At 41.3% G+C, this 12,371-nt stretch overlaps 1 protein-coding gene across 1 annotated transcript in view; it reads right to left on the minus strand.

The window, feature by feature from the left end:
- Nucleotides 1–6,785: 6,785 nt before the first annotated feature.
- Nucleotides 6,786–12,371, minus strand: part of LOC129828615 (vinculin-like) — a 72,074-nt gene continuing 66,488 nt past the window's right edge. Inside the window, exons 15-22 of the mRNA XM_055889697.1 lie at nt 12,249–12,357; nt 11,952–12,130; nt 11,097–11,220; nt 10,455–10,579; nt 10,071–10,256; nt 9,681–9,884; nt 9,051–9,155; nt 6,786–8,786 (exon numbers count right to left, since the gene is read on the minus strand). Of these exons, the coding sequence (XP_055745672.1) occupies nt 8,640–8,786; nt 9,051–9,155; nt 9,681–9,884; nt 10,071–10,256; nt 10,455–10,579; nt 11,097–11,220; nt 11,952–12,130; nt 12,249–12,357 (1,179 nt within the window). The 3' untranslated portion in view covers nt 6,786–8,639. The remainder of the gene's footprint in view (nt 8,787–9,050; nt 9,156–9,680; nt 9,885–10,070; nt 10,257–10,454; nt 10,580–11,096; nt 11,221–11,951; nt 12,131–12,248; nt 12,358–12,371) is intronic.

Below are 12,371 nucleotides of genomic sequence, written 5' to 3' on the forward strand. Positions count from 1 at the left end.
TGGATTTGGGGTACCAGGGGGAGATGGCTCCAGTATGGAGTTGGGGGGCCAGACCCTGGTATCTATACAATGAGAACAGTCTTTACAACAGATACTGTCTGCTGTGAATTATTAGTGTCTTTCATATGAATCCTAACCTTGTGAACCATTCCATACATCTGTGATTTGTCATTATTGCAGTAATTGAATAATAAAGTTGACTTGTTTTGAAGAAATGTAAAAGTCTTTACTTTGATATGAATAATTCCACGACACACCCCAAATGGGCCCTGGTCTAAAGTGATGCACTACACAGGGAGCCATGTGGGACAGAGCCTAAACGGTTATGTTCAAACTGACTTGTGGAGGAAGTCGTTGATCAGCTGAGATGTCGAGCAAGGGGTTGCCCATCCCAAACCGAGCATTTCACTGTGGAGAGAAAAGCAGAAAATCATGGCTCAGACATCCTTTTCTTCCCACTCCAGTTGTCCTCATCCCCATGCCTGGTGTGTGAAAAAATAGTAAATAAAATATACCACGGCTAAGAGCTGTTCTTAGGCACTCCGCTTTGCGTCGTGCCTGGATACAGCCCTTAGCCGTGGTATATTGGCCATACACCACAAACCTCTGACATAATTAGAGCAGTAAAAATAAATGTTTTGTCATACCCGTGGTATACGGTATGATATACCACGGTTGACAGCCAATCAGCATTCAGGGCTCGAACCACCCAGTTTATGATGCATTTTATTTGTTAAGTGTGACAGTGTAATAGTCCCCGTGTTTCTGTGGCGGCTCGGTTACCGGCAGAGATCACTTGTGGTTGACCTATGACCCTCACAGAGTGAAAGGGTCAAGTCTGTCATCTGAGACGTTTCTCTGTGAGACAAACGTGAGACACACCGGGCATCCGTCCACAGTAAACACTAGGCAGAGGCCCAAATAATGCATCTCACGCTCAAATCATTCTATCAAACTAAAACCATATCTTCTGTGAACTGTCAACAGTCTGATCTCCAGATAAGAGGAGAAGAGGGTAAGAGTGCTGATATAGGATAATGTGTGCCTTTTATGATCAGAAATGAATAAGATTACATAGAGAGGGAGGACCTGATCCTTGAGCAGCACTTGTAGAGTTCAATTGTCACCTATAACAGCAGAAGGCCGTTATATGTCACCATAATGTTATCCAGACATGCACACAACGAACAACCCTGAAACGCAAGCCAGCGAAACCTTCATAATAGAGTTGAACACCGTATGATAATGGACAGTGAGTGAACGTTACACATATTTTTTAAAACAATCACACACTTTGAAAGATTGTGTTATCTTTGATGTTTCATAGCTGGTTATGGTCCGGTCTTATTTATTTAACTAGGCAGGACAGTTAAGAACAAATTCTTATTTTCAATGACGGCCTACCGGGGAACAGTGGGTTAACTGCCTTGTTCAGGGGCAGAACAACAGATTTGTACCTTGTCACCTCGGGGGTTCGATCTTGCAACCTTTCGGTTACTAGTCCAACACCCTAACCACTAGGCTACCATGCCGCCCCGTGACAAGACAAGACAACAACTGACCCTCAAGTCCTTTAGTGTCTCTTCCCAAGTCATTCCCTAGAAACATGTCCATAGGGAATAGCTTATCACTGATGTTTCAGTCACTTTCCTTTGGGTTCTAACCATTCTCACTGGAATGACATGCCAAACGTGCCACAGAATATACAATAACGGGTATTTTCTTCACAGTAATTGAATGATCTTATCTTGCAGTAGTCATCGTGTCGATTTAGGTTGATTCCGGCTGTAGCCAGACAAAGTCGTTAAGCTCCTACTCCATTTCAATCAGCAGTATATAAACTGTGGTAGCAGCATGTTTTGTTGTTTTTTTTTGCATATATTTTCACTTGAAACTGGGATCTCCGTTACTACTGTTTCCAAAACTGATTGGCTCGAAATGCAGTGGGCTGGGCAATGACTTTTCTTTACTCCAAGGTATGTGGTAGGCTGCACACAACTATATTGTGGATCCTTACTAGCATGTTTACATATATAAACAAATACACGAGACCTCGTAGATATCGATCAAAAGACTCAGCCTTGCCTTAACTTGATACTTTGTTGCAAATTCTGATTAAATCGGCGATGTGCAATATATCAATTTTTTGTGTTCAGGGATACCAAGTTTGGACCATCATGGCCACCATATAAACATTATGGTGCTCTCTGATACAATAACTGATGCAGCAGCATTGATGATGGGTGTAATCGCATAGATGTTCCATAAGAGTGCGTCTCAGAACAATATATATCGCTAATCAATACTTAATGACACGTGTTAAGAGTTTCACATGGAAATTCTTACCATTCTTGCTAGCTACCCACCCATCTCTGAGCTTGACAAAGCATCATTACCAAGACATAATTTAGCAGCGTTTTACATACACATCTGAGGACTGACTTTCGAGATATAACGTTAGCTTGTGACACTTACCCGAGTGCTTTAATCTGTCACTCAGCCTTTCTCCACGTCGGGCTCCTCAACCGAACTCATCTTCTCTGCAGCCACACGGACTCCAGACTGGACAGGAGGAAACAAACTACCGTTTTATTGGACTAAAATCTCATTGAGAACGCGTGCTGGCTTGAGATATTGCCTGAATTAAAACATTTGTTACTCGCAATTCCAGAGTGAGACAGCTATGATTTTTGATTCATAATCAATCAAATGTAGGTAGCTAATACTGCTTTCACCTGCACAGGTGTAACGGTTGCGTTTGAACATTTGTACATGTGCACCAATAATTAACATTTTCCTCACTTAAAATCCCAAGGGAAACACTGACCAAAAACGAGGGTTTCTACCCTGTCACAATAAACCACAGTACATTTATCCCACTGGTATTCAATTTAATATGCATATGGTTCTTAACCTGCTTCTACTTGGCTCATGTGGAACATCAGCACTTCATGATGTTGAAGATTACAATTTCAAAAATCATTTCATTAATTTACATGGCAGAACACAATTGATCTCTGAATTGCGTAACGAATAAAAAACAAAGAATACATGCATGATAGTGTCGGTTGTTAGAAGTTGGCTGTCTGATTAACTTAATTATCGTTCGCTCAAATCATTCTATCAAACTAAAACCATATCTTCTGTGAACTGTCAACAGTCTGATCTCCAGATAAGAGGAGAAGAGGGTAAGAGTGCTGATATAGGATAATGTGTGCCTTTTATGATCAGAAATGAATAAGATTACATAGAGAGGGAGGACCTGATCCTTGAGCAGCACTTGTAGAGTTCAATTGTCACCTATAACAGCAGAAGGCCGTTATATGTCACCATAATGTTATCCAGACATGCACACAACGAACAACCCTGAAACGCAAGCCAGCGAAACCTTCATAATAGAGTTGAACACCGTATGATAATGGACAGTGAGTGAACGTTACACATATTTTTTAAAACAATCACACACTTTGAAAGATTGTGTTATCTTTGATGTTTCATAGCTGGTTATGGTCCGGTCTTATTTATTTAACTAGGCAGGACAGTTAAGAACAAATTCTTATTTTCAATGACGGCCTACCGGGGAACAGTGGGTTAACTGCCTTGTTCAGGGGCAGAACAACAGATTTGTACCTTGTCACCTCGGGGGTTCGATCTTGCAACCTTTCGGTTACTAGTCCAACACCCTAACCACTAGGCTACCATGCCGCCCCGTGACAAGACAAGACAACAACTGACCCTCAAGTCCTTTAGTGTCTCTTCCCAAGTCATTCCCTAGAAACATGTCCATAGGGAATAGCTTATCACTGATGTTTCAGTCACTTTCCTTTGGGTTCTAACCATTCTCACTGGAATGACATGCCAAACGTGCCACAGAATATACAATAACGGGTATTTTCTTCACAGTAATTGAATGATCTTATCTTGCAGTAGTCATCGTGTCGATTTAGGTTGATTCCGGCTGTAGCCAGACAAAGTCGTTAAGCTCCTACTCCATTTCAATCAGCAGTATATAAACTGTGGTAGCAGCATGTTTTGTTGTTTTTTTTTGCATATATTTTCACTTGAAACTGGGATCTCCGTTACTACTGTTTCCAAAACTGATTGGCTCGAAATGCAGTGGGCTGGGCAATGACTTTTCTTTACTCCAAGGTATGTGGTAGGCTGCACACAACTATATTGTGGATCCTTACTAGCATGTTTACATATATAAACAAATACACGAGACCTCGTAGATATCGATCAAAAGACTCAGCCTTGCCTTAACTTGATACTTTGTTGCAAATTCTGATTAAATCGGCGATGTGCAATATATCAATTTTTTGTGTTCAGGGATACCAAGTTTGGACCATCATGGCCACCATATAAACATTATGGTGCTCTCTGATACAATAACTGATGCAGCAGCATTGATGATGGGTGTAATCGCATAGATGTTCCATAAGAGTGCGTCTCAGAACAATATATATCGCTAATCAATACTTAATGACACGTGTTAAGAGTTTCACATGGAAATTCTTACCATTCTTGCTAGCTACCCACCCATCTCTGAGCTTGACAAAGCATCATTACCAAGACATAATTTAGCAGCGTTTTACATACACATCTGAGGACTGACTTTCGAGATATAACGTTAGCTTGTGACACTTACCCGAGTGCTTTAATCTGTCACTCAGCCTTTCTCCACGTCGGGCTCCTCAACCGAACTCATCTTCTCTGCAGCCACACGGACTCCAGACTGGACAGGAGGAAACAAACTACCGTTTTATTGGACTAAAATCTCATTGAGAACGCGTGCTGGCTTGAGATATTGCCTGAATTAAAACATTTGTTACTCGCAATTCCAGAGTGAGACAGCTATGATTTTTGATTCATAATCAATCAAATGTAGGTAGCTAATACTGCTTTCACCTGCACAGGTGTAACGGTTGCGTTTGAACATTTGTACATGTGCACCAATAATTAACATTTTCCTCACTTAAAATCCCAAGGGAAACACTGACCAAAAACGAGGGTTTCTACCCTGTCACAATAAACCACAGTACATTTATCCCACTGGTATTCAATTTAATATGCATATGGTTCTTAACCTGCTTCTACTTGGCTCATGTGGAACATCAGCACTTCATGATGTTGAAGATTACAATTTCAAAAATCATTTCATTAATTTACATGGCAGAACACAATTGATCTCTGAATTGCGTAACGAATAAAAAACAAAGAATACATGCATGATAGTGTCGGTTGTTAGAAGTTGGCTGTCTGATTAACTTAATTATCGTTCTGTTCTTGCTCTGACAGGCCTGAGTTTGTGTGAATGGCGTTTTTCCCCGTCAGAAGTTATAATTAAACAATAAGGCACGAGGGGGTGTTGTATATTGTCCATATACCACAAACCCCCGAGGTGCCTTATTGCTATTATAAACTGGTTACCAACGTAATTAAAGTAGTAAAACGAAATGTTTTGTCATACACGTCGTATATGGTCTAATATACCATGGCTTTCAGCCAATCAGAATTCAGGGATCAATCCACCCAGTTTATAATGATTGATTGGTAGTGGTAGGAAGTTCAAGTTGTAAGACTGGAGCAGATGGTAGCAGCGTGACGTGGCCCCTAGACACTGATCTTGGGTCAGTTTTGCATTATTCTCACTAATGGTTAAGTTTAGTATTGGGAGAGTGGGATCTGATCCTACATCTGTACCGAAGGGAAACTTCACCTCGGCGCATGGAGATGATTGGCAAACTGGAGGCATAGTTGGGTTCTCTCAAATCAAATTGTTATTGTCGCATACACATATTTAGCACACGTTCTTGCGGGTGTAGTAAAATGCTTGTGTTCTTAGCTCCAACAGTGCAATAGTATCAAACAATTCACACAAATCTAAACGTAAAATAATGGAATTAAGAAATATTAGGACGAGCAATGTCGGAGTGGCATTGATTAAAATAGAGTAGAATAGAATACAGTATATACATATGAAATGAGTAAAACTATATGTAAACATTATTAAAGTGACTAGCGATTCCATTATTAAAGTGACTAGCGATTCCATTATTAAAGTGACCAGTGTTCCATTATTAAAGTGACCAGTGTTCCATTATTAAAGTGACCAGTGTTCCATTATTAAAGTGACCAGTGTTCCATTATTAAAGTGACCAGTGTTCCATTAATAAAGTGACCAGTGTTCCATTATTAAAGTGACCAGTGTTCCATTATTAAAGTGACCAGTGATTCCATGTCTATGTACACAGGGCAGAAGCCTCTACAGGTGCAGAGTCAATTAACTGTTGAGAGAGCCATGTGTTAAACCTTTCACTACCGGGTTATAACAAGTACTGTGTTATAAACCTCTCACTGGTGTGAACAATACCAAGAAGCAGGACTTGATTCTTATATAATTTGAAGGCTCCCGAGTGGCGCAGCGGTCTAAGGCTAGAGGCGCCACTACAGACCCTGGTTCGATCCCGGACTGTATCACAACTTGCGGAGATCAGGAGTCACATAGGGCGGCACACAATTGGCCCAGCGTCATCCGGGTTAGGGGAGGGTTTGGCCGGGGTAGGCCGTCATTGTAAAATAACAATTAGTTCTTAACTGACTTTCCTAGTTAACAAAAAAGGTCAAATAAACTTTATTTTTTAAATATTAGAAACTGAATGAAGCGTGATCCTTCCCTTTAGGCTGTACCCATCTTATATCACAAACATGTTTCTGAACAAAAGGATGATGCATTGAGTAGAGTTTACTACAAAACATAATTTCCTGTAAATGAATAAACAACATTTATTGCAATCAATCTTTTTATTACAGGGCACATCAGATGGTTTTGTTAGGGATTCAATTTCATACACATTCAAACTGCGCTGGGATTATTCAGACACAAAAGAAAACATTTCAAAACTTCAACCGTTTGTACCAGCTGTGTAAGGTTTAGTGTAGCTTGAAGATATGAGAGGAAGAGAAAGCTGATCTCATCACCAGTTTCATGTGACATATTAAAGTTAAACACATTGGTGGTCTCCCGGATTAAACCTAGTCCTAGAGACAACCCCCCTCCCCCCAAAAAACACTAGATTTTTTTGTCCAGTACTAGACTTTAATCTGTTACCTCTATCCCCCAGACTCTTTGTCCCCCAGGCTCTTTGTCCCCCAGGCTCTTTGTCCCCCAGACCCAGACTCTTTATCTTCAAAGCATTTGATGTATCACTCATTAACCTTTCAAAAACATTAGGTCAAGACACAGTTTAAACATTACAGTATAGCTGGCCTCTAGTCAGGCTAAAACATGGAGACTGGCTTGCTATAGGTTTCACTGAGAAGTACAGAGTATAAAGCACCAGACCTAAGGCCTACATGTTATCTCAATTCAACAATGTGAGCAACAACAAAATAATCAAGCAAGAAACTAAAAGAGCTGAAAGCCAGTATCTTAAACAGATATTTGTGAAAGTTCTAAGTTAATAAGAAATTCTCTACCCAATGTGTCCGAAGAGCTAGTCATTATGTTTTCCAATATTGCAGATATAATAAACCCCAAGACAGAAAAAGTTAAATGGTGGAACAAACTTAGCATGAGTTTCAGGCTGTTTAGTGCTAACACACCGACTCATTGTCATGGCACAATGAAGTAGATGCAAATACCACAAACAGATCTGGGACCAGGCTAGAATAAACTCTTTGGCAGTACTGACAATTTAAAAAAAATAATAATAATAATATTAGCTACAAAAAACATCACACCATTTAATAAAAATGTAGAACAAGGAACAGTGTTTATTTGTTAGTTTCTATAACATAGTGTAACACCATTGAATAGTCTATTATATTTGTGTGTAGAGTCGAATATTATAATATATACTTGAACTCACTCCCATTGAGTCAGATCAGATGTGCTTTGTCCTAGCGAAGGTGAACACATTGCAGATAGTTAAATAAAGAACCAGTATAGAGATATAAAAAAAGGCCTTCCAAAGAAAAAATCTTAATAATATTCAAAAAAAAATGTTGACTTAGGAGGTCCTCTTCTCACCATTGTATGTTTAACTGAGACTGGTACTCCTTTAACCTTACTGTATATGAAAAGAAACCTCTAATCCAAAAAATATATACCTGGGATTTCTCAGAAGATCTTAAAACACATTTTATTTCTTTTTTTATATATATTTTATTTTTTTTACATAAAATTTGAAGAAAAAAATTGCAAGTAAGAATCATTCTGAACCATGTTATAGTTGCATTGGATAGTCCCCTACTTTATATTTTAACAAAACTGTCACTGTTTACAGACAAGTATGGGATTGACATGGCCTGATAAATAGTGTATTCAGTATTAACTCCGGGTTATTACCCTAACCAGGCAGGCTTATTAAAAGTGGTAGTATTCATTCATTGTAGCTTGGAATTAGTATGTATGTGTTTGTCAAATCTACTGCTCAGAGAGTCTGTCTGTTTTCTTCTGACCACCCGGGGCTTTGGGCAGAGGTAACAGAATAATTATGTCCCCAATGGCACCCTATTCCTCATAAAAGTATACCGCACCACCTTTAACCAGAGATGTACGGATCCTGGTCAAAAGTATTGCACTACATAGGGAATAGTGTGTCATTGGGGACCGCAATTGAACAAACAGTGTCTTCTTACTGGTACCAGGGGGTTTTACGGATCCAATGCAGGGTGAAACCAGCATCCGTCCGGATCTTGATGGAGGCAGCCTCGGCCTCTCTAACCGTCTCCTTCACAGACTGCATCAGGTTCTGGGCATTGTGAACCAACATCTCTGTGGCCTGGGAGAGGAGGAGGAGAAAAATGGTCAAATTGATCAGTGAGCTGTTCTTGTGTAAAACTGGACTACACTAGTAACATTACTGCTAATTACTACTCTAGCAATTGCTTTTCAAATTTAGTTTTCCCCCCGTTATTAAACAAGTGGAATAGGGACTGTTCCTTATTCCACTTGTATAATAACAGAAACCAGTCAACCTCATTACGATGTAATTACAAAGCAAAAAAGGTAACTTTGGTTGATGAGTGTTGTCCAGTGTACTGACCTGCTCGGACTCGTCCTCGCTGATGTTGGTACGACCCAACATGGTGGCCTTGACTGTGGACAAGATCTTCAGCTGTGTGCTGATGGTAGGGATGCGCTCACACACCTGGAACACAGAGAAGTTGATTTAAAGTGCATTTTACACAGGTCTCAACAAGATACATTATCAGTCAGAGACATGAAGATCAAACACAGAAAACTGTGTAATTTAATTCAAATGATCCATCCTAATTCAAATCACGAGGACATGCAGGGAAATTCTAAATTTTAGCTTTAGTCCTACCACTCCTACATGTATATAACGTTGTCCTTTGTGTTGTCTCTGAACATGCCAGAGCAGCTGCTGCTGCACAAGAAAACCCTGAAGAAAGCAGTCTGAAAATGTTTCTAGCTGTCGTCAAATCCTTGCTTCCTCCGTCCTTGCTTGCTTGCTCAATTCTTCTCAAACTGCATTGGAGGAGAAGATCCTTAAGTCCCTCCCTTGGACCTCCTCCAATGAGCTTTGAGAGGAATTGAGGAAACGAGGAATTTGGCAGAAGACTGGACCAGATAAAAGCACATGTATTGCGTCGGAGACATCAGTTGTATTTTCTTTAAGAAGACATGACCAGGGATCAGCCTGTCAACTGACCTGGAGGAGGTTGGTCCGGATGCGTTTGTCTGTGCACTGCTTGGCCACCTCCTTGGCCAACTTTGTGACCTCGTCTGAGGCTTTTGCGATGTCTTTGGCACACTGAATGAGGGCACGCTTGTTCCCACCGGCACCGCGCACCAGACGGGACATCTCAGCCATGAGCAGGGCCATTCTCTTGGCTGCACCGATGATGTCGTTACCCTGAAAGAGATCACAAACAAGCAGAGCATGAAATCGGACGTCTGACAACACAGTAGTACGCACAACACAGTAGTACGCACAACTGAATAATGGAAACTCAGCTGCTCTACTGTTGCTTTCTGGTCGCAGAGAAATTCCAACTTAACATCAAACCTGAACGTGTAAGTGAATGTGCTTGTATCTCACCTTGCTGGACCACTTGCGGGCCTCCTCGTGGAGCTGTCTGGCGGCCATCATCATGGGCTCGCTCACCATCTCTCCCACCTCTTGCTCTGGGAAGTCCTCGTCCTTCTCCTCTGGGGGAGGGGGTCTGGGGGGAGGAACCTCACCCTCGGGGAGAGGCGGTTTTGGTGGGGCGGGCTCGTCGCTGACCTGGCATGTTGCATTCAGAGCGGTGAAGCGTTAGGAATGTTGCAGACAGAAGTGCTAATTCTCTATTTTACATGGCAGATCATTTCTGTTCTAAAAAAATATATATGTATATATTACTAAATATATCCTAGGACTGTAAAGCTTTATGTGACAACTGCTGAAAAAAGTTTTATAAATGAATTTGATTGATTGACTTACGTGCAGCTGGTCCAGATCAGGAGGTGGTGGGGGGAAGTCTGGTTCCTGTGGCTGGAACGCATCTCTCACCTTGGCAACGGCCCCCAGGATCCTATGGCCTGAATCCAGGAAGCCCTTCTGCAGACCTGGACACCACAGAGGAAGAATCAGATAGTTAGTTAGGCCTCATAAACAGACCTGGACACCACAGAGGAAGAATCAGATAGTTAGTTAGGCCCCATAAACAGACCTGGACACCACAGAGGAAGAATCAGTTAGTTAGGCCTCATAAACAGACCTGGACACCACAGAGGAAGAATAAGTTAGTTAGGCCTCATAAACAGACCTGGACACCACAGAGGAAGAATCAGTTAGTTAGGCCTCATAAACAGACCTGGACACCACAGAGGAAGAATCAGATAGTAAGTTAGGCCTTATAGGAGAGGAGACTAGACCTAAAGGCCCCAAAAGTTGCTGGTGTAGCGACAGTAAAACATTCAGACCCCTAAAACATAACACCATTGACTGAACCTTAACTTTGGACTATCAAAGATTCAGAAATTGACAGAACGAGGTTTCATATTTTGTATTACGTCATGCTAGCAGAGTATACAGTATAAGGATCAAACATATCCTGAATGTAGGGACTGCCTGGGAACGTACTTGGATCGGTGATGTTCCCAGCCACAGCCTTGGCGTCCATGACCATGGGAGATATGGTCCTGCTCAGCTCATCAGACGCAGCCTTCACGATCTCCCTGAATCTAGGATCCTCAGAGTTCTCCACCTACGGATACAATACTATTCATGTTTCTCTTTTTAAATCACGTACTTTGTTCTCTGTGATTCAGTTGTCCGTATTGTAAACTGCTAAAAATGCACCATCGTGGCACATGTGTTTGTATGCTTCTGCCTCTGCATTCCTTGCTCTTTGTGGTTTTAGACTGGGTTTCTGTAAAGCTCTTTGTGATTTTAGACTGGGTTTCTGTAAAGCTCTTTGTGGTTTTAGACTGGGTTTCTGTAAAGCTCTTTGTGGTTTTAGACTGGGTTTCTGTAAAGCTCTTTGTGGTTTTAGACTGGGTTTCTGTAAAGCTCTTTGTGGTTTTAGACTGGGTTTCTGTAAAGCTCTTTGTGGTTTTAGACTGGGTTTCTGTAAAGCTCTTTGTGGTTTTAGACTGGGTTTCTGTAAAGCTCTTTGTGGTTTTAGACTGGGTTTCTGTAAAGCTCTTTGTGGTTTTAGACTGGGTTTCTGTAAAGCTCTTTGTGGTTTTAGACTGGGTTTCTGTAAAGCTCTTTGTGGTTTTAGACTGGGTTTCTGTAAAGCTCTTTGTGGTTTTAGACTGGGTTTCTGTAAAGCTCTTTGTGGTTTTAGACTGGGTTTCTGTAAAGCTCTTTGTGGTTTTAGACTGGGTTTCTGTAAAGCTCTTTGTGACATCTGCTGATGTAAAAAGGGCTCTATAAAACGAATGTGATTGATTGAAATGATTGATTGTATGCGTAAATAAAACATATCTATACCTCCCGTTTGGCCACCAGGAGGATACGGTTGGCCCGACGAGCGATGCTGGTGGCCCCTACCACTAACATCTGGGGCTGGTGGTTAGCCATGGCAGCGCGACATTTCTCCAGGTCTTTCTTAATGGCCTCCTCAGAGGCATCCAACAGAGACTTGGTGTCTATAGCCTCGTCCACCAAACCTAGAGACAGAGGAGACATCATTCTTAGTGCTAATAAGGAAGTGAACACATTTAAATTTTTCACACAACGCCCACTTTATTGTGATAAATAATAAAATGATAGATGGTCTGACACTACCTGTCATTTTCTCCACGTTGTCAATCCACTGGTTGTTCATGGTCTCAAAGTGCTCCATCGCAGCCTGGTTGCCTGGGTTTCTCAGCATGATACGGGCAGCAGAGACCACCTAGAAAAGCAAGT

Source organism: Salvelinus fontinalis, chromosome 30, assembly GCF_029448725.1.
Source record: "Salvelinus fontinalis isolate EN_2023a chromosome 30, ASM2944872v1, whole genome shotgun sequence".
In the NCBI taxonomy this organism is placed as follows: Eukaryota; Metazoa; Chordata; class Actinopteri; order Salmoniformes; family Salmonidae; genus Salvelinus; species Salvelinus fontinalis.